At 32.1% G+C, this 25,933-nt stretch overlaps 2 protein-coding genes and 1 non-coding gene across 14 annotated transcripts; all 3 read left to right on the top strand.

The window, feature by feature from the left end:
• The first annotated feature begins 3,200 nt into the window (after positions 1-3,200).
• On the top strand, positions 3,201-10,397 carry LOC11421331 (guanylate-binding protein 4). 3 transcript variants are annotated; one of them, XM_003590494.3, is made up of 18 exons: positions 3,201-3,361; positions 3,455-3,552; positions 5,383-5,485; positions 5,620-5,689; positions 5,816-5,854; positions 5,956-6,073; positions 6,155-6,212; positions 6,859-6,923; positions 7,094-7,100; positions 7,227-7,287; positions 7,676-7,735; positions 7,851-7,870; positions 7,962-8,027; positions 8,277-8,444; positions 8,616-8,873; positions 9,142-9,354; positions 9,431-9,702; positions 10,033-10,397. In XM_003590494.3, exons 2-18 carry the CDS (start codon positions 3,479-3,481, stop codon positions 10,169-10,171), a joined length of 1,791 nt encoding a protein of 596 aa, XP_003590542.1. In that variant the 5' UTR covers positions 3,201-3,361; positions 3,455-3,478; the 3' UTR covers positions 10,172-10,397. The 3 variants fall into 3 exon arrangements, with proteins under 3 accessions (XP_003590542.1, XP_039684130.1, XP_039684133.1); XM_039828196.1 differs by having other exon boundaries at positions 3,201-3,552; XM_039828199.1 differs by lacking the exon at positions 7,676-7,735 and having other exon boundaries at positions 3,201-3,552.
• TRNAM-CAU (transfer RNA methionine (anticodon CAU)) lies at positions 3,883-3,966 on the top strand. Its single transcript is given in 2 exon segments — positions 3,883-3,920; positions 3,931-3,966. It is a non-coding gene; the product is annotated as a tRNA-Met (tRNA).
• A 7,448-nt stretch (positions 10,398-17,845) lies between the features above and the next one.
• On the top strand, positions 17,846-24,991 carry LOC11421330 (uncharacterized). Of its 10 annotated transcripts, none has more exons than XM_039828180.1 (9): positions 17,846-18,147; positions 20,971-21,027; positions 21,136-21,267; positions 22,588-22,790; positions 22,883-23,004; positions 23,468-23,600; positions 23,725-23,780; positions 23,867-24,062; positions 24,625-24,991. In XM_039828180.1, exons 4-9 carry the CDS (start codon positions 22,730-22,732, stop codon positions 24,726-24,728), a joined length of 672 nt encoding a protein of 223 aa, XP_039684114.1. In that variant the 5' UTR covers positions 17,846-18,147; positions 20,971-21,027; positions 21,136-21,267; positions 22,588-22,729; the 3' UTR covers positions 24,729-24,991. The 10 variants fall into 10 exon arrangements, with proteins under 10 accessions (XP_039684114.1, XP_039684129.1, XP_039684119.1 ...); XM_039828195.1 differs by having other exon boundaries at positions 20,850-21,027; positions 21,139-21,267; positions 22,705-22,790; XM_039828185.1 differs by having other exon boundaries at positions 20,850-21,027; positions 21,139-21,267.
• The last annotated feature ends 942 nt before the right edge of the window (positions 24,992-25,933 follow it).

Below are 25,933 nucleotides of genomic sequence, written 5' to 3'. Positions count from 1 at the left end.
TCCTTCAGTCGAGCTTCGTTTATTGCTTACGGCAGACAGTATGGGTGTTGCTTATCATCGCGACCATTAATAGGTCTAATAATGTAGTGTGTGTGTGTGTGTGTATATATATATATATATATATATATATATATATAGGGCATATTAAGTGAGAGAGCTTTTTATTGTGAGAGGTGAGAGGAGCTTTTATCATCCGTTAGATCAAAATCAATAGCTTATATTAAACCTCTTATTTTAAGAACTCACACACTTTAATTTTTTCTACAGTCTGCAATTGGTTACACATCAAGCTCATATCCAAAATTAAGTAGAATGAAATCATCTTTTCCCACAAAAAAAATAATTATGCGAGACTCACTCTCTTCTCACATGTGGCTTTTCCATCATTTTTGTGTGTGGCTTTTCTCACAGCAACCACAAAACCAAGCACAATATTCATGGATTAACAATCTTATTTGTATTAAATTCAATATATTTGTGTTATGTTAGTTTGAAGAAAGGTTGCAAATTGTAACCCATATGGCCAACAAGATGCAATCTTTGAATATAACCGGTTACCGAATATGAACAGTCACTAGATCTACTCCTATTCTCGACAAAGAGATTCGCAGCACCAAGGTCCATTGTCTCAGTCATTCGTTCTTTCCGTTTCGAACGTTGATGGTCAATCTCGTTTGTTTTGTGGGTATCAGAAAGGGTTTTACAAATTGTCTTGTATCCATGGGAGTGAATGAGTCTAGAGGATGAAGATGAGTAATTCAGTGTTCAGGAATGAAGTTAGGGAAAAGATCTAGTACACGTGCTCCTAAAATAAGAGGTTTAATATAAGCCATTGATTTGTGATCTAACGGATGATAAAAGCTCCTCTCACCTCTCACAATAAAAAGTTCTCTCACTTGATATGCCCTCATATATATATATATATATATATATATATATATATATATATATATATATATATATATATTGGAGTAGTGGTTATTTTTGGTCTTTGAATGTCTAACAAGTAATCATAATAATCCTTTAATGTATTTAAATTTTAAAATAGTATTTGATTGTGTACTTCATTGGTTAAAATAGTCTCTGTCGATAAAATAATCCATCAATGATGATATTGACTCTTTTTGAAAAGATAACATTTAGGTCAAACTTAAAAAATTGTTCAAAAGTTGTTTCAAAATAGTTGTATAAATAACATTTCTCTAATATTTCGGTTATAATGTTTTAAGAGTGTACTCCCTCCGTTTCAAAATATAAGCAAAATTCACTTTTTAGGTTCATTCATTTAATGATGTATGTGGTTCAGGTTCAAAATATGAACCACATACATCATTAAATAAATGAACCTACAAAGTGAATTTGCCTTATATTTTAAAATGGAGGGAATATGTTGTAAAAAATATAATCAATTTTAATCACAACATTGCATGTTTTTCATGAGTGAAGAAAGAGAGATATAAAATACAGCATACAATGCATTTTTTTTCAACAAAAGCATATAATGTCATTTGAATAAAGCCATAAAGCTAAATGGTATGGAATTTGTTAAGGATCATGATGTGTTACAAAGTAAGGTGTATTCTTTAAGGCTGTCTGGTTCATTTCAATATTCTTTGTAAGAGTCATTTGTAGTGTAGCCGCGTATTGGAAGTTGGTTCACCCTTTATAAAGGCTTTATTTAGGTGCTTGTAGTCAATCATGTTATCAAACTTTAATTAAACTTCAATATGATTCTCTTTGGTAAATTCTAAGTTGCTTTTGGAAAATTTTGGTAAGTTGTCGACTATCAATTAAAATTAGTGACCTGTTCTTTACTTTATTTTTTAGTTTAATGTTTGACATAATTCAATGAGTACACATAACTGATTTTAATCGGTTGTATGTAACTTATCCACAACTTTTCTTAAAAGACAATTTAATTTAGGTACTATCTTCTCTTTTTCATTTTGGTATATATTTGATTTCATTTTTTGAAGAGGCAAAATTAATTCTATAAGTCTATAATTGATTGACACATTTGATTGCTCTCACGTAGGATTGATTTTGCGTTTAAAATTGATTCTAATTTGAAGATAGAATTTGAAATTATTTTAAAATTGAATTTTGGAAGCATAATGTAACCAAGTTTTATGCGGTGATCTATTTTAAAATTAATTATAGCTTAAAGCTTTCAAAATATATCAAAATATAAATTATTACACATTCAACTCAATTTTGATCACCGCATAATCAAACACGCTTAATAATTTTTATTATGTTTCAAAATTATGATATGTGTTTCTTCCACCCACTCTTCCAAATACTATGAAATATGCAGTGTATTTTTTTTTACACAATTGCAGGAATTGATTTATTTGGTGATATAATTTTTATGGTGGTGGTGGTGGTGGTAGTAGGGATGAATATGATTATTATTTTACAAAACTTTTAAAGTTACTGATTTTTTTTTTAAAAATGAAAAAAAAAGTGATTAGTATATTGAAGTGGCATCCACGTGTGGCCACATGTACAATCTATTAGCCACGTCTCAAATTTAAATGGTCAAATGATATGAATAATATTTTGGACCAACTTAAAACGTTTAAAAGAAAATGGATCAATTGAAATCTAAAACAAACTTAAGAGATCAAACATGCAATTAGTCAAATATATAATATTAAAAACTATGCATTCAATAATTTAAAAGTTTAACCATTTATATTTTTAACGAGGGGGTGGATTTAGCGTACGGCTTGGTGGGGCTTTTCCCCAATTTTGCTTAAATGCTATTTAGATACCGATATTTTGAAATTCAGTCGCTAAATACATTAGAGACTGAATTAGCGCTCAATTTTATTTCTTTGCTAAATTGAGACTGCCATACCAACTAAATTTGTGACCAAATGTAACGACTGAGTTCGTGACTAATTCAGTCTCCAGCTTGTGTTCTTAATACAATGATTTTAGAAATCTGATTCTGTCACTGTGTGTAGGATCCTTAATAAAATTCTTTGAAAAAAAAAACCATTCTTAGTATAATTCTTAATAAATCGGTCAATAATAATTCAGTCTCTAATTTAGCTACACAAGAAATTCGGCCACTATTTTCAATACAAAATTTCTGTTTTAAACGGTACCCTTTCTAAACAAGTTAATATGACTCATATATATATTATCTAAGACGATTTTGATTTTCTTGTTGTCAACTCGAGTCTGAGACTCTTGAGTGTGAAGTTATTTGTATTAGATCTTTAATTATGACCATATATTGTATGCAATCTTGCAACAAAAGCATGAGCCAAAAGCACAAAACTAACGTCTTTCATTTCCAAGTTTTCTTCTTCCTTCTCCACCATGATTCTTAACTTACACCGCTCTCTAGGTTTTCCTTCATTTCCCAATATTCTTACCTTTTCCTCTTCTTCTTTTCATCATCCATTATGATCATTATGAATAATATGGTTTGTTTCTTCAGCTTTTCTTCAACCATAATCCCAATATGGTGCTGCTTTTTCTACTCATCATTTCCCTCTCTTCAATTCCTTCCTTCTCCATCCACAATTTCCACCAACCGTGAGTGTTACCACTTCCTTCATTTTTTTCATTTTCTTACTATGCATGCACAATATGTCTGCCATCTGTTAGGAGTCCCACATCGAGTAGATCAAAATGCTTGATGTGGTACTTAAGCCGTGAGGTTCTCCCACCTATTCAACTAGTCTTTTGGGTTGGACTCTCCTCATGGACTTAGGTCCTAACACCATCATCAAGCTTTTCTTGCATTTCCACTACTTTTTCTTGCATTTTATGTCATTTTAGATTTGCGTGATGGAGTTTAATGTGTAAATTAATTTTGCACCAATTTCGAAAAGAGAATTTATAATATTGTCAAATAAGCATAAAGGGGTGGTGGCGCAGTTGGCTAGCGCGTAGGTCTCATAGCTTCTAGTAATCCTGAGGTCGAGAGTTTGAGCCTCTCTCACCCCATTATCTTTTTTTGGTAAAAATAAAAAAAATATTGTCACATAAGCATACTTTGTGTCAACATTTTATATAACACGGGCAAAATAATGTAAAATACTTTGACTTAGTTTGGAAAAAAAATTAGGGAATAGTTGACGGAGGATAAAGCAACCGATTGAATTTTTAATGTTTGAAAAAATTAGCATTTGAACTAGCTGATATGATATAAAAAAGATACATGTAATTGATATCTAATTTTTTTCAATTAAGATAAAAATTGTTACCAAACATTTCTATTTTGGTCATATGAATTTATTAGCTATCCGTTATAAGCTCAAAATTTTGTCTTGTCAATGAGAGCCTATATTGTTGTTACCCAACATATGTGTAATCAATCATGTTCCCTTTTCTCTTTGCAATACGGTTATTCAGAAATTAAATCGGTAATGTGGTATCAATACAAAAAGGGGTGGTGGTGATGGGATGATTTTGTCTTGCTATACATGTTAGTGGCCAACACTCGGGTGGGATTTAGTCCCACATCAGATAGATAGGATTCTTGAAAAGAGTTTATAAAAAGGAGGCACATCTCACCGTACAAGCCGGTTTTGTATGGATGGATAAGTTAGGCCTCGATATTCGTTACATGGTCGGGTCCATCGTTGGGCTTGCATCGTCCACGCTTGGGCTGAAGCGTGAGGGGGTGTGTTAGCGACCAACACTCGGGTGGGATTTAGTCTCACATCGGATAGATAGGATTCTTGAAATTATAGTTTTCAAGCGAAATTATAGACTTAAATATGGTCACAAGTTCACAAGCATGCAACATTTTGAAGTGAGTAACTTATCTTAATAACAAGAAACTATATTTACTGCTGTTAAGATGACAATGTTACTATGGATGATTGATTACACAAGAAAATATAAGATTAGAAAGAAAATTTGGGTCATTTGCAATATAAAATACCGTAAAATATCTTCTGAGATGGTTTTGGTATGCATTGAGATGACTTGTACAAGCAGCAAAGCACTAAAGAATAGTAAACTAGAAGGAATAGGATATTCAAATATTGAAAGGTAAAGTGAGACCAATGAAAATCAGAGGACAAACTATTAAGATATATGTAGAGGAAAGTGATATTTTTTAACCTAATTATAGTGTCAACGTGTGTTGATTTATCTATTTCTTTGAATGTGGCAAACTCAACCAATAGCTTGGGACTCAAGTTCTTCTATTGTTGTTATGATTTGTTGGAGTAGTTGGCAATTTTTCCATGTTGCTTCTGTTACACACTTATTATTCTATTCTGAATCGTGGTTTTAGTGAGATCCTCTTGGCCATTGTACATGGCCGATTTTCTAAAGTTTGTTGTAAAGTGCATTTTTTGTTTCAAGTTGATTAAGTTTCCTTTATTCTTGTCCTGTTTGTGTTTTGTACAGTTTTCCCATTGTGGAACCGGATCCTGGTCATACAAAACTCCGTCTTTCAAGAGAAGGTTTGGAGGCTATTGAGAGAATTACAAACCCCATTGCATCTGTTGCAGTATGTTTGACTGTAACTTTAAAGCATACATTGTCTATAACTTTTCATTTTACTTTATTTTAACATGAATTTTCGCAAACTTCTAATTTAATGTTGATTACCAGTTACCATTGGTTTATGGTTGTTTCAATCAGGTGATTGGGCCGCATCGTTCTGGAAAATCTTTTTTGCTTAATCAACTTCTATCTCTTTCTTGTTATGAAGGTGCATCTTTTATTGCTACTAGAATATACTCCCAACATGCATTTTATTGATTTCTCTCTATTTTTGTTGTTGTATGTCAGTATTTGATAGTTTTAAATGATTTACGTTGAAATGTTCTTTTGTTAGGATTTGGTGTTGGGCACATGCGTGATGTCAAGACAAAAGGTGGATGAAAATTGGCATTTTTGTCATGAATATGCATATTTAAATTTATATATATAAATCTTTTGTAATCATTTTTATTATCTTTTGGTTCGTATCTTCAGGAATATGGGTTTGGGGAACTCCTATAGAGTTAGATATCAATGGAGTAAGAACTTCTGTGCTTTACCTTGATACAGAAGGATTTGAAAGTGTCGGGAAGTCCAATGTATATGATGATCGGTAATTGCTGACAAATCATGCATTCTGTGTTCTTTCTTGAGTCATGTATGATTTTTCAGTTGGCCTTTCTTTCTTTTGCAGGATATTTGCTCTCGCAACTGTCATGAGCTCTGTGCTTGTATATAACTTGCCTGAGACGGTTAGATAATGTCTTCCTCACCTAATTTTCATGTTCATTGCCGGTGTTTATCTTGTTGCAATGTTAAAGGCCTTCATTTTGAGATTGAGCAACGTAGAAAGAAGTTTATGTTTCATTGTTGAGTATAATATAATGTTGCTTTCTGACTTCATATGGCATGTATACATTGGTCCATGCGAAGGTAAAGTGCACTCGGTCAATAATTAGTTTAACAAAAGAACATAGAAAAATGGGTAAAATGTTGCTAATGAGTAATATATTGATGACTGATTTTAGTTCTTTATGTAGTCCATGATGTGCAGCATTAGTTGTTGTTAGGGTGATAGGCCTTTTAATAGATTTACTCGAATTTCCAATCACCGGAAGCAAACAAATTACCGTGGTGTGATATGGAGAGAAGAACACCCTATCGTTGTCCCAAAACTCTAACTAACTAGGCACAAATTATGATAGATTACTTTTAGGCTTTAAATAACTGAGCACAAATTGGTTTTCTTTTCAAGAAACTTGACTACATGTAGAAGATTGCTGGTATCAACTTTGAATTACTTGATCTGGGATGAATAATCTCGATGTCCTCAGCCAGCACATAATTTTTCAATAAAAAATTAGACCAATCTCAAATGTTTTCATCTTTGTGTGTTAGATACGAGAAGCTGACATCTCTCGACTCTCTTTTGCGGTCGAGCTTGCTGAAGAATTTTATGGGAGGTTTGCATCTGCTGGATGGATTTGTTAATCTTTTCGTGATTATCAATTTTTGTATCTGTCATTTAAAATTGCTTTGTGAAACCTCTTTGTTTTAGGGATACTCTATGGTTACTGACTAGTTTATTTCTTTTGCATATATCTTAAATTTGTAACTGCCATATGTTGAAAAGAGTGAAGGTAAGCCAAGGACCTGAATATTGTCTCCATTTATCTAATCTTTATTTCTTTATGTTTTTTTTTTTAATTTAACTTAAAATTGTCGATGATAATTGCTTTTGTTTTGAATATTTGGATATTTTGTAGGGCGATGATGTGGCCTTTGAACCAGCTAAGCTCTTGTGGCTCATCCAACGTGATTTTCTGCGTAAGTTTGTAAATACTTCGCTCAGTTGTGTAGTCGTGTTCATACATCAGGAACCTGCATGCCGCCTTTCAATTCCATACCGCCATCCGGGGTTCTTTAGTCTTCAGTAGACAATCCCTTTAAATGCCTCGGTCATTGATGAGTTCTAGGGCATTGCAACTTATTGAATATTGATATTGATAGAAACTGGTACCAAAATTCAAGAGTCTTGGGGATCTCCCTTTTAAGAATTCAAAATCTTGATCTCTCCCAATCAATAATATCTTGTCCCAATTAATTGCCTACCTTTCCATTTCCCTATTTATTCAATAACAGCCTAATATAATAACCGTTGCATGATAACATAATAACATTACTAATAACAGGTATTTATCTTAATCATCTACAGAAGGGAAATCAGTGCAAGAAATGGTGAATGAAGCTCTTCAAAGAGTTCCCAATACCAATGGTTAGCACCATTTCTTGCAGCTTTGGCTAAAGTTTACTTTTACACAGCCTAATTTTCCATGTTTTTTAAAGCAAATGATCTGATAGAAGGTCTTTCTTATACTATTTAACTGCAGGAGACAAAAATATTGACTTGGTATCTCCTCTTCTGGAGTTCAACTTCCAATTATCAGTGAACTATTGCTATTCTGGAACTGAAAATTTATACTGAAAGTTCATTTCTTCAGGTTAATCAGATCCGGGACTCGCTGGCTATGATGGGGAACAACAACACTGCCTTTAGTTTACCACAGGTATGTGTTGAATTCAATATAGGGAGTAATTTATTTCAGTTGCCTGAATTCAATAGTCATCTCATGTACTAGTTATCTATAATTTTGTTTACACCTTAAATCCACTTTCTTGGCATGGTGGCACCGATCTAAGTATTCACATAACTACTAATCTGTTTTTATAGAAACTTTCGCCATGTTAGAATGTAGTCATTTTTTTGTGTTAAAACAATGCATTGGTTGATCAAACTAATCATTGGATCTCAACAGCCACATATTCAGAGGACAAAGCTTTGTGATATGAACGATGTAGAACTCGATCAGTTATATGTTACGAGAAGGGAGCAGTTGAAAGAGCTTGTTACCAGTATAATCTCTCCAAAGATTGTACAAGGGAAGACTTTAAATGGGAAGGAATTTGTCTCTTTCCTGGAGCAGGTACTTAGCTTCTAAACAGTTTTTCAGACTTATTCCTCTATTTAACTGACAGCCTTAGAGGACCTTTATAAAATTCTTATATTTTCCCCTTATCTCATAATTATTATACAATAGAGTCAGCCAAACCATTAAAAAGGATTTAAATTTAGATACTTGACATTTTAAATGTAGATACTTGACGCCTTGAACAAAGGAGAAATTCCATCATCAGGCTCTCTTGTGGAGGTTTTCAACAAAGGTATTATTGAGAGATGTCTCAAGTTATATGGTGAAAAGATGGCAACACTGGATCTACCTCTTTCAGAGGAATATCTGCAAGGGGTCCATAATAGGTCTAGAAATGAAGTCATGAAAGTTTTTGATCAGCAGCATTTTGGTCATCACCATGCTAAGAAATCAACCATGCAGCTGAATGAAGAAATAAAAAAGGTGCTGTTTATGTTAGTATAGTAAATTCCTTAAAAAAAAAAATGTTAGTATAGTAAATAAAAGCTGAAAATATAATTGGCTAATTGAGAAATCTCTTGGAACCTAAAATATATTAGCAAAAATTACGACAGTGATTTCCTCAAATCAAATATATTTTGATGGTTTTGTTAAGTATGGAAGATCCTTTATATAGTCATCTTGTTGATGGAAGTTTCAACCAATTATATTTCAAGATTTAGTAATAATTTATCTGGGGAAAATCTTGCAGATGTATAAGAATGTTATTTTGCAAAATGAGTATCAATCTTCAAAGCTCTGTGAGGCACTGTACATCAGATGTGAGGACAAAATGGATCAGCTTCAAATTCTCAGACTTCCTTCATTGGCAAAATTTAATGCAGGTTTCTTGCAATGCAATCATAGTTTTGATCATGAATGCATTGGACCATCGAAGACAAATTATGTGACACGGATTAATAAGGTCTGATACAAGAACATTTATTATGAATATTTGAATTTTTATATGGCTTGGTAACAAATGGATATGTATTCTGCAGATGTTAGGGAAGTCTAGGTCTCAATTTATAAAGGAATACAACCAAAGACTTTTCAATTGGTTGGTGGTGTTCTCCCTGATTATGGTTGTGATTGGACGCTTTGTTATAAAGTTCATTTTGATTGAAATTGGAGCATGGATACTCTTTATATTTTTGGAGACCTACACTAAAATGTTTTGGTCAGTAGAGTCACTTTACTATAATTCAGCTTGGCAGTTTATAGTTGCAACTTGGGAAACTCTGGTTTACAACCCAATCTTGGATCTTGATAGGTAATTTAATTTCTATCCAGATTAGTTATGTTCATGCTTAGTAAAATTTCTCAATACTCTTTGACTCTTTAGAATAGATTGTTAGCCCAAAATACTCTTTGACTCTTTAGAATAGATTGTTACTCTGCATTCTGTTAGTCAAAATAGTTTTTGATTGCTTATTTATTTTGACTCCGTCAAGAACTATTTTGACTACTTTGTAATTTCGCTACATTAAACGACTATTGCGATTACTCGTTACACATGCAGGGACGAAAATGACTATTTGCTCTATCTTATTCATGCTTAGTATTTATTTATATGATTTTTTTTTTTTTTTTATTGAAACAGATGGGCTATACCCCTTGGTGTAATTATGTCACTGTTTATTATCTATTGGTGGAGTTATGGGAGGAAATATGGATCCCAGTGGCTATTACCTTTATACAGAAGCAATAAGAATGATCCAAATCGACAAAGAACAGACTAAATCTATCATGTTGCAGATGTGGGTATCTAAGGTGGACATGATGAGTGTGGATTCTCTTATAAATACAACAGAAGTATGAAATTATTAAACAAATGCATTCCTTTGTTCACTTTAGGGGTGAAAATTAAAGCAATCAATGGATTAAATCATGTATATTCATGCATCCATGAACAAAACAAAATAACCAAACATTGGATAATATATCATAAGATTCAGATTTACATAAGCTTAAGGTGCCACTCATGGAATAATTTGAAACATCTCTTATTAAAGGATTCCCTAAAAGAATATTTAAAAAACCTCTTATTAAAGGGGGTTAATAGTGCCACAGTAAAAAATTTGTTTTGGTTTCCCTCCTTGTAAAATTATTTTTTTTCCAGAATAGCTCCTTAATAGGTCATTCAAAAACCAAATTTAAAAAAAAAAAAATTCTAAAAATGGCCTATTAGGGGGTATTCTGGAAAAAATAATTTATAAAGACGAAAACCAAAACAAAATTTTTACAGAGGGTAAACCCAAAAATAACTTATATTACAGGGATAAAGCACTATTAATCATATTAAAGGTCAACAATTTCTATTGAGAACAATAAGACATTTCTTTTTGAGTGTTTGAATTATAAAGAATTGTTCTAAGTGTTTGGATTTGTGCTAACATAATTTTAATCTAGTCAACAGAACAATATATGTTGTTTGAAAGTACACCTAGTCGTTAAGATTTTTGTCACGAATAATGCTAGCGACACTTATTTTAATACACTTTTTAAATGGATTTTATAATTTACATCATTAAAAACTCATTTTATTTGTCTCCGTAGTTCAGTTGATATTACATTGCATAATAATGTAGAAGTCGGAGCTTCAGTTCCAAACACTTCACTTATTCATTTAAGAGGTGGATTTCTTTATTGAAGGTTTAATATGTGAATTTCTAACCACAATGCTACTTACAAAAAAAAAAAAGTCACTTTTATCTAAATTATCTTTCTCTCTCCTTTCAAATGAATGATGGAGATTTCAATGGATTCTCATGTCACATGAGATGATTCATTCTCGTTCGCTCATTTATTGGATAAAATGCATACAAGTCCCACAACGCTATTTGACAAAAAAAAAAAAAAATCTCACTTTTATCGAAATTATCTTTCTCTCCTTTCAAATGAATGATGGAGATTTCAATGAATTTTCATATCAGATGAGATCTTTCTCATTTTCAACATTAATTCTTTTAGGCTAAAATATGGTTTTGGTCCCTACAAACATGTCTCGTTGTTGTTTTAGTCCCTGAAGAGACTATTTTCAAAAACAAAATATCTTGCAGGGACCTTTTTAAAAATCAAAAGATTTTGCAGGGACTACTTTTCTAATAAATGGGTTCACTCATCATGTGCCGCGTGTGCTAATCATCACAAAAGTAGGGCTAGAGACCAAAATCAAAACGAAGCATATTTGCAAGGACCAAAAACAAAAAAAAAATTATAGGGACTAAAACGAGACATATTTGCAGGGACCAAAATCATATTTTAACCATTCTTTTATTGGATAAAATGAATACAAGTAAAAAAAAATGGTGGGACCCAATTTACTACCTTATGAACCTATAGGCCACATCATACTCATATGATTTGGTAGCCATTTTAATTAGATTCTTTTTTTTGAACAAATAAAAATGATATATAAAATCCATTGATAATCCCTCCCGCACATGGTGTGCAAAAGAAAGAACACCGTTCAATATTTACAGAGTCAAGGTGCCAAAATAAAGAGTACCATCAATATTAGAAAATAAATTACACATGAACACGCATGCAAAGAAGCGGGTGTTTGCACCACTCGTGGTAGCTGTAAACAAAAGAAACTCGTTTCGATTTCAACCAGAAGAAAGACTGTTGCTGAACCTTTTCAATTAGAGTAAAAGGATTAGATACCGTAGTTTGGAATACGCGGTTATTCCTATCCTTCCAAATCATCCAAACGGTTGCAAACCAAATTATCCTGAAGAAAGAATGTAAAAAACGAGGCATTCCCGCCATCATAGTGAACTGAATAAAATGATGTCGAAGCTCACCAGAAAGCACCGATGTAATGCCTAACCAATTCCACACCTTAGCCCACAATTCGCTAGAGATGTTGCAGTGAAGAAATAGATGTGAAGTTGTTTCAGTTGTATCACATCCGGCTGCACACGCCATGTCAGATGGATTAAGGACTCCCCGATGAGCCAAATTTTCTCTAGTCTGAAGTATGTTATGGAGAAGGCGCCACACAAACACAGACACCTTTGAAGGGATTTGCTTGTGCCAAACATCATCTACTAAGGACATGTCCAGTATGTCAGATGTATTTGTTAAATAGCTATAGGCTGCACGCACCAAATACCCTTTCGCAGGACCTAACAACCACCTCCAAGTGTCATGAACATTATCCGGCAAAACAATGTTATTCAATAAAATAGAAAACTCCCATACACTCTCCTCCTTAAAACTAGGACATTCTTATTATCCATTTATGAGTCATATATCATTCTCATTATCCTTCTGAATAATTAATTTATAATCAAGTTTCCTTTTAATTTTAAGTAGTAATTTGTCTTACAAAGAGTGTTGTAAACAATCTATTTTTAACACTTATTTTTTTATCAAGTGAAATTCATAAATTTCATACTTTGAAAATGGGTCACATAAAATGTTGAAAACCACATGAGTTTCATCACATAAGAGAGCAAGTGTTAGAGATAGTTTTAAAAAGAGATTATCGTTAACATTTTTTTTTGTCAGTAATACTCATATATTTAAGCAAATTCAGTTCGAACACTTGGTTCAAGTTACATTCAATGCCATAAAATGATACTTCTCATGAAAAATTCCTAGTCCAATATTATTATTTTTTTGAAAGGAATTCCTAGTCCAATATTATTCTCACATGATTTCCAATTAACTCTAAATATCCTTAACATATATAATTTGATGTGCATGCGCATAAAACTATTTCTACTCATAATTTCAAGAATAAGGCTAAGTAAATCAATATCTTACTAGAAACCCACCTCATTGTAGCTTCCACTTAATGCCAAAATCCCCAAATCACTGAATCTCCAAAAATCTTATATGTTGTTTCATGTTTATAGCCTTCCTTCAAAGCTTCTTGTCTCCTTTCAAGCTTCCTTATTCTTAATATAAAGTTCTTTGTCAGTCCAATTCGAGCATTATACCAAAATTATAGCATGAACTTTACATCATAAATTAGTGCAAATTTTACAACACAAACAGAAATTTGTAACTCAATTTCCTAAGTAATAACATAACTAAATAAATCAAGTCATTCAAGAACCTATTTCGTGTTAAATTTTGTCTATTTTCCAATGGTTCAAGTCTCATTCAAAAACGATACATGTTCGGTAAGATTTTACCCTTTTGAAGAATCTTAAAGCTACTATCAATAATCCCAAATCCCCTTCAATTTTGGAAGTTGTTTACCATCCTCCTATGCAATCTTGGATAAAGTGCAATACAAATGGAGCCTCAAATGGTAATCCAGGTATGTCTTCTTGTGGTGGTATATTCATAAACCATGAAGCTACTTGCATTTCCTATTTTGCTGAACCTTTCGGAAACTCAACATCTTACTTAGCAGAACTTTGTGGAGCAATGATAGCCATAAAGATTGCTTCAGAAAATAATTGGAGAAACCTTTTGTTGGAGACATACTCTTCTCTAGTAGTGAATGCTTTCAAATCTTTAGCTCATCTTCATTGGCAAGTTATAAATAGATGGTTTAATGTTGGTATTCTTCTTAGGAACATGTATAGTAACTCATATCTATAGGGAGGGAAATCAAGTGGCAGATTCTCTTGCAAACTTTGATTTATCTTTGGATTCCTTTGTTTGCAAAAGAATCATATGCCAAAACAAGATTGGTTTACCTAATTTCATATTTTCTACTTCTTGAGAGAGTGGTCCCCTTCCTCTTTTTTTGTATCTATGTTCTACTTTTAATATATTTTGGGGGTTAAATGCTCTTTGTTTCACCCTATTTTAAAGAAAAAATGTCAAATTAATTTTGGAAAGATATTATTTTAACAACAAGATACATTTATAAAGTAGCGTAATTTTATATATTGATACATATTTCGAATGTTCTTCCTCAATTTGGGACAAAAATATATATGTATATTCACTTTCTTATAAAAAAAAAATCAAAAATACATTTCATTATTGTATATATAAAGTCGTAAGTCCCCGTGAGTTTAACTCAGTTGACAAAAACAATGCATAATATATGCAAGGTCCGAGATTCGAATCCCAGACACAATAAATATGATTTTATAAGAAAAACACATCATTCATTGTTTATAAGAATCATAGTAATTTTTTTTAGATATTATCGTATAAAATAATCAAAGTTCTTATTATTAGCCATAAAAATTCAAAAATAATCAATTTTATTTTGTTTACGCTTTTGATGAATAAGATTTAATCATTATAATTATAAATGAATAAAAAAAAATCTTCAAAAAACAACTCATTTACCTATAAAATTAAATGTTTGGTGTACCGGTGCACTCAAATATGTTGGGTGTACCGTAGAATTTGCCATATATATATATAAAGTCGTAAGCACATACTATTAAAAAAGAGTTCCCGTGAGCTTAGCTCAGTTGATAGGGACATTGCATAATTTATGCAGGAGCCGAGGTTCAAACCCCGGACACCCCACGTCTCCACAATTAACTGTGTGAGCTCTAACCACTAGGCTACTAGACAAAAAAATAAAAAATATGTAAATAATATGATATACACAGTACATGTTCCATGTCTATAAGAAAATATGAGATGTTTTTTTGGGGGTAGAAATTATGAGATATTAAAGACAAAGACAATAGTTTTCAATGTAAAATACAATTGTTTAACACTGGGTAGATGCAACTAAATGATAATTGAGGTTATTGAGCTTTTCCCAATAAATCTAGACTCCATTTTTTTGCAACTGCCAACCTCAATCGTTCTCCAAGGCCTACATATATGACAAATTAAAACCGTTAAAAAACAATATATGATATCTTATCGCGTTTAACATCATAAGTTTCACACTCACGTAATATATAGTTCAAGGTCTTTTATTTTATGCATTAATTATTCAAAGACAAGACATGTAAAAATTAGAAAGTTTCTCAAAATTATTTTCAAGAATTTTCTTTCTTTTTCAAGCATATGACCCCTTTTGTAGTTTTCCTATTCTTAAGAGCTGTCTTTTGAGACTTTTCACTAAAAAGTGTGCATAATTCATCATAGAATAAAATTCAATCATATAAAGTAGGGTTAAATATGTTTTTGGTTCCTATAAAATTGCGATCTTCTAAGTTTAGTCCTTACTTAATTTTAATAGCTTTTTTAATCCCTACAAAAAAAAATACTTATAATTTTAGTCCCTGCTAAAATAAATTTTGCTTAATTATCCTTAAACTCTTAAATATTTTAACGATTCTTTTTATACAAGTTTAGAACACTATGAAAGGTTCATTTACTAAAATCTATAATTTTTTATCATGAAATAAATTAAATATGAATTTTTTAAAACGACAAAAGTTTAAGATATAAGTAACAAAAATATGGACGTAGAAATCAAATTTTTGCGATATTTTTTTCGGAGGACCTTTTAATAACGTTCTTAACACGTCTGTAAAAAATTGTTGAAAAACTTAAGAGTTTAAACATAAATTAAACAAATTTGAATTGAGTAAGGACTAATATTGAGTGCATAAATTTTTTGTAAGAATTAAAAAAGCTATTAAAATTAAATAAGGACTAAACTTACAAGGTCGCAATTTTGTAGGGACCGAAAACATAATTAACCCTATAAAATATATAAAATAAGTTCAATCTTAATGTTGTTTTAATAAGCAGATATATAAGAATTAGATAGTGAAATTTGATTTAGTGAAACATTTATATTAAAAGTAAAAAATGTAAGTGTAAAATATCACAAATTTTCTTTTACATGTATTTTTATACTACGCGAGGCTCATTGCTTGTACACATCCTCAAATCATAAGTTCTCTTAGGAGAAGCATCACCTTCAATATCAAAGGAAATTTAGGTTAAACAATATATGATATTTTGTTTTATTTAACATCTTAAGTTTCACACTAACCTAAAAAATAATTCAAAGTCTCTTATTTTATACATTGATTATTCAAAGACATGATATGTAAAACTAGAAACTTTACATAATTCTTACCAGAAAAATTCTCTCTTTTGCTAGCAGATGATCCATCTGTTGATGTTGGTGTTTTCCTTTTCTTACGAGCCAACTCTTGAGCTTCTTCCCTTTTCTTACGAGCCAACTCTTCAGCTTGTTCTCTACAAATATGCATAATTCATCATATAATAAAATTCAATCATATAAAATAAAAAAATATGTTCATTTTTAAGGTTACTTTAATAAATAGCTACATAAGAATGAGATATTCAAATTTGAGTTAGTTTAACATTTCTATTCAAAGTTAAAAATTTAGAGTACGTCGGGGTAATATATGTCTTTAATTCAATCATATAAAATTCAATATATGATTATGTCCTCTATTTAATATATGTAATGCTACAAATTATATATATAATGCCTGCCTCCACTATTTAAAATTTATGGCTTCGCTGCTATGTACAAATGCACGGTTTTAAATGTCGTCCCTACTTTTGAGATATTTTTGAACAATTAATCACAGTGAACATTTTCATGGTTTCCGGTTGACAAATACACATAGTGTTTAGCGTTTTTCCACCCCAAATGGATTAAGATTAATAGAAAAAATATTGAAATTAAATTCTGATAGTAGGCTCGAGTTACAAGTTTGGGGAAAATTCTTGTTTGGGACGTGTTCAGGTTTGGGTTTAAAAAAACTTCTTTTTATGTTTAAAAGTAATTTCAGTGCGAAGATGAAGAGGAGGATACTCGGTCTATCAAAAATGGGAACAAAGTTCAATCTCTCATCCTCAAAATTCGGTTAGTACTGTATATAAGATTTGATTACAGAGAAAATGAAACACGTCCCTGTCCTATTGCTATGCCTATGTGCCTGGTTTCCCCATCTAAAACATAATAACAAGTAAAAAATTTCAAACAGAAGCAGAGAAAAATAAGGTACACTCTTTTATCCTTATTATCGTATATACTCTTTAGTTTACTTTGTTAAATTTTCAAAGGGATTTTGAAGATTGCATTACATTTCTTTAAATTGTTGTATCTCTAAGTTTGTTTTGATGAAACTTTTTGTTATAGAAATCTATCGCTGAACTCGTCAATGGAACTAATGTGGGGAACTTTGTTGCTGCAACAAAGGTGGAATGAGCTCTGAAGCCTACATTACATGAAGTAAATTAGTATGCTTTTAATAGTTTGCTTCTATGATTTGAGTCTGGTTAACGAGTGTCTGAGGTACTCTTTAAGTAGACTAAATTAAATAATTATTTTTTTAAAATGTGAAATTTTTTAATTTATAATGTACCAATTACATAAATTTTTATAAAAAATTACTATTTAAGATCGTTAACCGGTGTTCGGAGCACCAGATATCATTTCCCTCATTTTAAATCATTGGGTCATGTAGAATTGCATTATTAAGGGCAATAACGTAATTTCTCGTAAAACTTATATATAGGCAAAACAAGGAGAGCTTTCATTTTCTCCTCTCCTTCCTTTGGTCTTAGAACCGTAAAAACAACAAAAACACACCACCATCTTCTTCTTCCACCTTCAAACCATAGAAATTGTTCATGTAATTCAAGAAACAAATCACCTAATCCATCCTAAGGCTATAATAAAAACTTAGAAAAAGTAAGATTGAAGCTTAGGAAGACAAAATTAATCTAGGGTTTGAGAAAGAACATGGTAATTTTGGGGTTTTGAAGATAAAGAGAAGAAAAATTGGGAATCAAGGAAATTGAGAGCAAACATCAACATCATTCATCATAAGTATAAAAGGTGGGTTCCCTTTCCTCATTCCTCATTATTTTGAGATTAATGGTTTGAATTTGGGTTTTGGGATTTTAATCTATGAATGTGACAATCTTGGAGCATGCATGTAGTATTAGTATGATTAAATTATTGCATATATGCTTTTGAGTAACTATCTCTAGTGATGTATGATTATTAATATATTAATCATCTCTAGAGTTAGGATTCCTCAGTTGTAGTTTAACCTCTTCCCTCTTTGTAACACGTGGCTCATTTGTATTCAAAGTCTCATTTAAGTTTTGTAACTTTTTCGATGTTAGGTCAAGTTGATAAATCCATTTTAATGTATGATCAAGGACTTCAAATTCAGATCCAAACGTTAGGTGAAACCAATCCACGCGTTATAGTAGACTGGTGTTTAAGGGAGAAATTTAAGTTAACTTAGAGTTATAGTAGACTGGTGTTTTGAAGATTAAACGGAATTTAGGATCGAGAATTATTTGGGATTTCGGCATATGGAAGACCGTAGCTATCATGTGGAAGTTAAAGAATGTAGGTTTGATTATCGAAGGATTATATGTTTTCATTCTACGAGATATCTTACGTAAATAATCTGGGAACCCGAAATAGGTAACCTATCATCGACTGAACCTAAGATTGGAGAAATATTGATGGACTAGAAGGATATGGTGATGAATGGTATTAAGCGGAACCTAACCAAGTAGCAAGAACTGGGAACATAGTGCAAGGGTGAAACCAGAAAGAGGGCCTTAGGGCAGTAACTGTTGAAATTTTGATGCAGCATGTGATGTGATCTTATCTGACATAATGGTAAGTACGAATTTTAAGCTAACCCAAAGTCTTTGTAGACTGTTGGCTTGTAGATTAACCGAAAATAGCAATTTCTTACCTATTAACCACACTAGGAAGTGGAAATCACTAAGTGGGACTTCAAGGGTACCTACCACTCCTGTAGAAAACTTGAAACTAACCCTTCTTCGGAGTTCATCTATGTCTTCCCGCATTCGAGTAATCTCTTTCATATCAAAATCATATAAATATAGTCGACAATCAAAGTGGCTAAACTCCACTCATTATTTCCTATGCCAAATCTGATTGATTAGTTTACACAAGATGGAGCAATTCCAAACAAGCTTTTGACCGTCGTAATTATAAAACATAATTGTCCTCTTTTTCCATCTCAAACTATCAATAGTATATCTCAAAGTCAGCACATAGCATATTATTAACCAATATTTCTGAATCATTTTTACCTTTCATAATGGCTAAAGTCATCAACAAAAGAAATTCTCCCTCTTTAGAGAAAACTCAATGTCCTTTAAATAGTTGTTTTTAATCACCATTTATTGACCAAACTCCTTAATATGTTGAATAACTTTGTAGGAAATAAAAAAATTCAGCATTGCCTCTACTTTAACCGGACTTGGTGTATTTTAGAGCTGAGACCTTTAAACTATGTACTCAATTTTTTGCTTGTATTTCGTTTCTCTGGAACTTTGACCCTTTATTTTCTTGTATACCTGAAGCTTATTTGTCTCATAGAATTTGTGCGTCAATCCGTAAACTGAACTTCAGAGATGCACCCTAAGGGTTAAATGTGAGTTACTAGTATCGAAGGGCGCAGCGGAAGAATGAGCCTATGAAGGAAGTTGAGGAATACTTAAAACTCAGGGTTTTGGAGCAAAGATGTTCATAAGATTTTTGACAGATACGCTTCAAGTAAGATGCACATATGTATAACCTTAATCACATGGTTTATCAGAAGATGTGTAACAATACAACTTTATAGCCGAGGTCGGAGAATTATCTTTACAAAATTACTTAGTGTGGAGGATTTTAATATTGATAACCTCGTTGGTTTCCTGGTAGGGTTGAACGTCTAAATGATTGTTAGGTATAATGATCTCTTTGAACTATGTTGTGATGCTTAACTTTGTTAGTTGAAAGACAAAGGAAAATGAGATGGTTGAGCCAGCGAACAGGCAAAGACTTTCTAGCTTTTGACAAGGCGAGAGTTTTGTGATGAGTGATCAGCTAGGTGAGGATCATCTCAGCTCCAAGTAAATAACTTCGAACTGATTTTGGATGTGAGAAAGTAGTAGGATGTGTGGACCTTGAATTGTTCGAAACCATATGAAGGAGACAATGATTGAGAAGACATGGAAATTACTCAGTAGACTCGGAGAATCGTTCGGATAATAAGATAAACCTTGAATTGTGAATGAAATAATCAGATTGATTGTTTGAAGGAGTTGACAGATGTGATATTGTAGGATGAATAATAAATTAACTGGGAAATCACATAAAGGAGTAGACTACGTACCGAATGAATCAAATAGGTAATGGTAAATTTTTTGAAGTTAAGATGATATAATCAAGTAGTTGAAGAGACATAGCTATAATTGGATTTGGAAGAGAACCGATAAGAATTAAAATCCGATCATAGACGAATTATTCTTGAGATAATCGAATGAAGTATGAATTTCGAGGACGAAATTCCTTTAAGGAGGGTAGTAGCATGTAACAACCCAATTCTAAATTTTGATGGAAAAAGGAATAAATTAGAATTATCTTAAGCCTAACAAAGAAAATTTGGATTAATACCACCAAAATGAAGGATAAAGTGGTCATACAAATATCTAATGGAAAAAATAGTAAAATATCAATTGATGAGTGACATAATGTTAATTTTTATGTGGCTGTATTAGTGGAAGAAATAGACAAAAGAAGAAAAAAATTCAGATCTTCTTCTCTCTCTCTCTCTCTCTCTCTCGTGAAGCTCTCTCCAACCCTCATTCAGAAATCCTCCATTTTTTGTCAATCTTCAAGCTTGCATGTGTTGAACCCAACCGCATTCTTTCAAGTTGGAAGTAGTAGGAAACAAAGGTAATTGGAACAAACTCAATTCCTCTCTTTTTCCCTCAATTTCCGTCCAAACCCTTTTACCCAAATTCACCTTTCAATCAAATTGAGTAATAGGCTATTTGCATGTAGAAGTCTATACTGAAGATAGATGTTGGGTTGTTATAAGTTGGAGTGAGGACTTGTTAGGGAGCAAAGAAGCTTTGAAGAAGAAGACAGAGAGATTTCTGGACAAACTGCATCAAGTGGAAGCTTCTCTTTGAGGTGGGTTATCCTTTCTTAGGCTTGAATTCAATGTGTTAGAATTGAATTTGTAGTTTAAGAATAATGTGTTTTGTGTTATGTATGAGAAAATTAGATTTTCATACAAAATTCTCATGATAAGTCAAGTAGTTCCAGAATTAGATCATTTTAAGACTCTATTAGAACGAATGATTAACCTATATTATGTATCTTTAAATATTCCTTGATCCTTGATGGATGATAGTAACTGAATTGGAAATGAATTTGAATTGTTGGGACTAATTGTGATCATTTTGTACTTTTATGCAGAAAATGTGCAGTTCCAAGTGATGCTGTTTGTGTTTGTTTTGACTGAATTTTTATGCAGAAAATCTCATCTTGAAAGTGTCACTGTTTGTGTTGGTTTAACTGATTTTTTTTACAAGTTTTTATGCAGAAAATCTGTGATTGAAATTGACATTGTTTGTGTTTGTTACAAATGAATTTTTATAAGTTTTTATGCAGAAAATTTGGGGTTGAAATTGACACTGTTCGTGTTTTCTTTAAATGAGTTTTTACATGTTTTATGTGGAAAATTATGCAGAAGATATGTTTTTCAAATTGGGACTGTTTGTGTTAATTTTAAATGAGTTTTTCTACATGTTCTTATGCATAAAATCTGCAGTTGCAAGTGGGATGGTTTGTGTGCGTTTTTAATCAAGTTTTGCTTTTTGATCATTTTAAAATGTTGAAGTGATCTTTCGTAGTTCCAATGAATCCAATCATTTCCAATACTTATATTCATCATCTCTGTCTTTTCATACCTAAAGGAATGGTAAGTGGATAGTGGAGAAGATAAAAACTAGATGATTTGGATATAAGATGTAATAGTTGAATTAGATGAAATGCTTAGATGGAACGATAATATGTTAATGTGGTTTATAGATTAATAATCTCAACAGCAGATACGATAACTGTTTAATGATAGTTTAACATTCAGATTTCTAAAGATAGAAATGGTCAGTTGTTATTAAATAAATTAATGGCATGATTATGTTGATGGTTAGAGTAATCAGTCTATCAGTGTACTTGAACCATTATTGTGTGCTCAGTTATATTATAATAAAATTGTGAGGCAGTTCCGGTAAAGTATTGTTTTATTATATCTAACGCTTTACCGGCAGGTGGATACTATTAGTATTGGGAACCCTCACACTCAATAGTATTCGCATCAGCTAAAATGATCAAGATGTAATGTTTGTCACACCTTTATAATTCTGTCAAGAAGACATTGCAAATTATATTATACTTCTGTAAATTATTGATGTTATAGAAGTATAACAAGAACATATGAAATTATAGTTAGTGGAGGCAAATGTCCAGATGATATTTGATTCTGAAGGAAATTGATACACTCTTTATTGATCAGAATCGGACTCCTACTTCTACAATTTTGCTGATTTGTGACCTCTCCAACAGAAATCTCACACAAGAACACTGAACAATGCTGGGATTTTCATTTGGAGAAATATTTCTGTTGCTGGGAGCCACTGCTGCTGTGATTGGTTGGTTCATGTTATTCTTACTTCTGTTTATCATAAGGAAAATTCAATAGTAATACTTTAAATTGCTTATCCGGAAAATGAATGTGCAATAGGTCCAAAGGATTTGCCAATGATATCCAGAACAGCAGGGAGGCTAGCTGGACGGGCTGTTGGATATGTACAATTGGCCCGTGGACAGTTTGATTCTGTTATGCAGCGATCTCAAGTTAACCAGGTACTCTACCTTTCTACGATCAACTTATAATTCACATGGATTTGTTTCATTAGGTCTTTTACTTTTTATCGAGCGAGTCCTAATATTAATTGTTAATGTGTTACATTTGGTTTCTTGCTAAAAAATTGGCAAAATATATTCATGGAAAAAATTCATTTTTAAAAAAAATTCCTGAAATTTCTAAATGAAGAAAATATTGACTGTGATTTGGTTTGAAAAAAGATAATGTATTCTTGGCATTTTGGAGTCCAACTACATGTGATTCACTTTGAATTTGATAGACAATAATATCAAGTAAGAATTTAAAAGTTAGGAACATCATAACATCAAGGATTGCCTGTCCATACTAAAACGTGGTAGAGTCATTCCATACTAAAAAACTATGTCCATACTAAAACGTGGTAGAATCATTCCATTTTAACAAAAAACTATGTTCTAATTACCAACATATGTTGTATTTTAGGTTCATAAGGAACTTCAGGAAACAATGGCACAGCTAGAGGCTATTCGTCATGAAATTGGAAGCATTTCATTCATAAATCCTGGCCCATCAACTCGGAGGCATGATAATCTTGACCAGGCATCTATCTCAAATGGTATTGTTTATACTGCTGCACCATTTAATCTGAAACTGAAACATATGATAGAATCCAAAAAAATTACCGATACAATTGCCGAGATTTTGTATAACCATGTTATTGTTTATTGTTGCATATATAGACAACAGGAAACCAGAATATGCTGGGGTGAATAACTCAATATCCTCTCATACCAAGGTTTAATGACCAGATACAACCTGATAATTTACAGTATATACTGCTCTAGGAATTGTGTTTTCTTACGTGTATATATTTATTTATAGGATTCAACTTCATTGCCATCCAAATCATTAAATATGCAAAGTCAAGCAACTGCTTATGCCAGTTTGGCACAGGCCCCTGCCGTAAAGAATGGTTCCTCGGCAAATAGCACTGAAGTTGAGGATGTTAAAGTTGGTCTGCAGCTTATTGTCATGCCAGTTTCCGCTGAAAATACTGGACTCTTGCCAAATCGCGGGGGTAATAATAATTTTTGTTGTGTAGTTGCTATACCTTAATATGATTGTCTGATGTCTGTGTTGCATGCTATGCTAGAAATTTTATACTCAACTTTCTTATATTCACAGTTTCTGCATGTATTGTGATCCTGTGATGTTTATGGCTTCCTTGCTATGTCTTTCAATACATGCACTAAAATACGCATACAAAGATGTTTTCAGATCTTCTAAAAAAAGATGTTTTCAGATCTGACTTTGTTCATCATGTATAATTATTAATTTATGAACTATATTTTGTTATTCAAAAGGTCCGGAAGTTAAGGTTTTTGCTTGAACTTCGTTCATTGTTTATACTTTGGCTCATTTGGCATATACTAGAAAACCAGAAGATTATAAAAATTGTTTTTATTTCTTTCTGAAAAGCATAAATTCCTTCTTTTCATTATTTATTAGTAAATGCACGGTAGCTTTATGTCTTTTCTGTTATTGATTGAGTAACAAGTCCTAGCTGTAATGTATATTATTGATGGGTTTCTGTTTGTTTATAATGATATCTGATTTGAAACAAGCTTTGGTTGTATTAGGAGCTGATGTGAAAGGATCTGACATAGTTCAAGAAGCAATTTTGGAGGCAGAGGTAGCTCATAATGCAAAGGAATTCTTTTCACAACCCCAAAATCAAATATGAGTGATAGGGTAATCCTAAATAATACCTTAATTTTTCTAGATGTTAGCATTTGTAGATTCACAATGATATATATTTAGTGTGTATTTTATCTTGAAGGTATTGGTCGATGCATTGTCATTTCTTTAAGTAATAAGTTTACCACTTCTTAAAAAAAAAAAAAAAAAGAGTTACCAGTTCTTGTTCTTCAGGACAGAAAATCTCAAGGAATGCTTGTGTTTTTACTATTTTAAGTTACTAGATCTTCCGTTGATGTTGCTTGATAACTTCTCTGTTAAGTAGTTGTTGATAGTGTCCTTCATCCTAGATATAGTTTGGGTTGCTACAAAAATGTTTATGGGCAAGTTGCAATTCACGAGAATGAACTAGGATTCATACATTTATTCTGTCCAAAAATGATATACGTAGCGATTAATTCATTGTATTTAATTTGTTTTGAATAAGATATGACTCATGCAATTTTTTTATGCTGATAACCATACTTCACAGTTCACCCTATCTACATCACTAAGAAGTAGCACTTTCCATGGTGGCATTTAGCATGGGTCAATGGAGTTCTTTCCCACCATGGGAAAGTTGATTATGTCCATTGGAATAAATGAGGAACACATTTTTATCCTACTCTCTCAACATTAGATTATTTTTTACACTATCTTTCACTCTCTCTTTCATGTCCCCACACACCCACACCACCACCACCAAATCACAGAACCACTTTGACCACCACCGCACCACCATGGTTGCTACCGGAAAACTCAAAGTTCCAAGTTTTATATGAGTGTTGTTGATGTGATCCTAAGATGTTCTCCCTTTACAAGAATAATAAATTCATTATGGAATCGCCACAATGGTAAGGAAGCCATTGATAAGATTCGATAAACTTGGTTCAATCCAGAACCAAAAAGAAGCAAAGCTTCACAACACACAAAGTGTATTTTTTTTTAATCAAAATTCTACTTGTCCCCTTCATTATTTTCGCCCCCTTTATATAGGAAATAGGCTCGGATGCTGAAAAAGTTTACAATCATAGCATAATTAGTGTTATAACTTCTAGGTGGCTAGTTATTACAAAAGAGGTTACAATTTAATTGGATCTTTAAAGTTGGTGGCTGATCAATGCATGAGAAGGTTACATATTCATTTGCACATTGATTGATGAATACAAGACAGATACATAATGACCTACGAAAATAACAATTTGAACCAAA

The sequence above is a fragment of the Medicago truncatula genome, chromosome 1 (genome assembly GCF_003473485.1).
Source record: "Medicago truncatula cultivar Jemalong A17 chromosome 1, MtrunA17r5.0-ANR, whole genome shotgun sequence".
In the NCBI taxonomy this organism is placed as follows: Eukaryota; Viridiplantae; Streptophyta; class Magnoliopsida; order Fabales; family Fabaceae; genus Medicago; species Medicago truncatula.
This window is presented reverse-complemented; position numbering and strand designations above follow the sequence as displayed.

Bases quoted from the DNA above. Each gene is read 5' to 3' on its own strand.
- LOC11421331 (XM_003590494.3), top strand. From the start codon at position 3,479: ATGGTGCTGCTTTTTCTACTCATCATTTCCCTCTCTTCAATTCCTTCC. The intron at 5,855-5,955 runs GTGGATGAAAAT...TCGTATCTTCAG, and splicing joins GCGTGATGTCAAGACAAAAG to GAATATGGGTTTGGGGAACT. The intron at 9,703-10,032 runs GTAATTTAATTT...TTATTGAAACAG, and splicing joins CCAATCTTGGATCTTGATAG to ATGGGCTATACCCCTTGGTG.
- LOC11421330 (XM_013613131.3), top strand. From the start codon at position 22,730: ATGCTGGGATTTTCATTTGGAGAAATATTTCTGTTGCTGGGAGCCACT. The intron at 22,791-22,882 runs GTTGGTTCATGT...AATGTGCAATAG, and splicing joins AGCCACTGCTGCTGTGATTG to GTCCAAAGGATTTGCCAATG. The intron at 24,063-24,624 runs GTAATAATAATT...TGGTTGTATTAG, and splicing joins ACTCTTGCCAAATCGCGGGG to GAGCTGATGTGAAAGGATCT.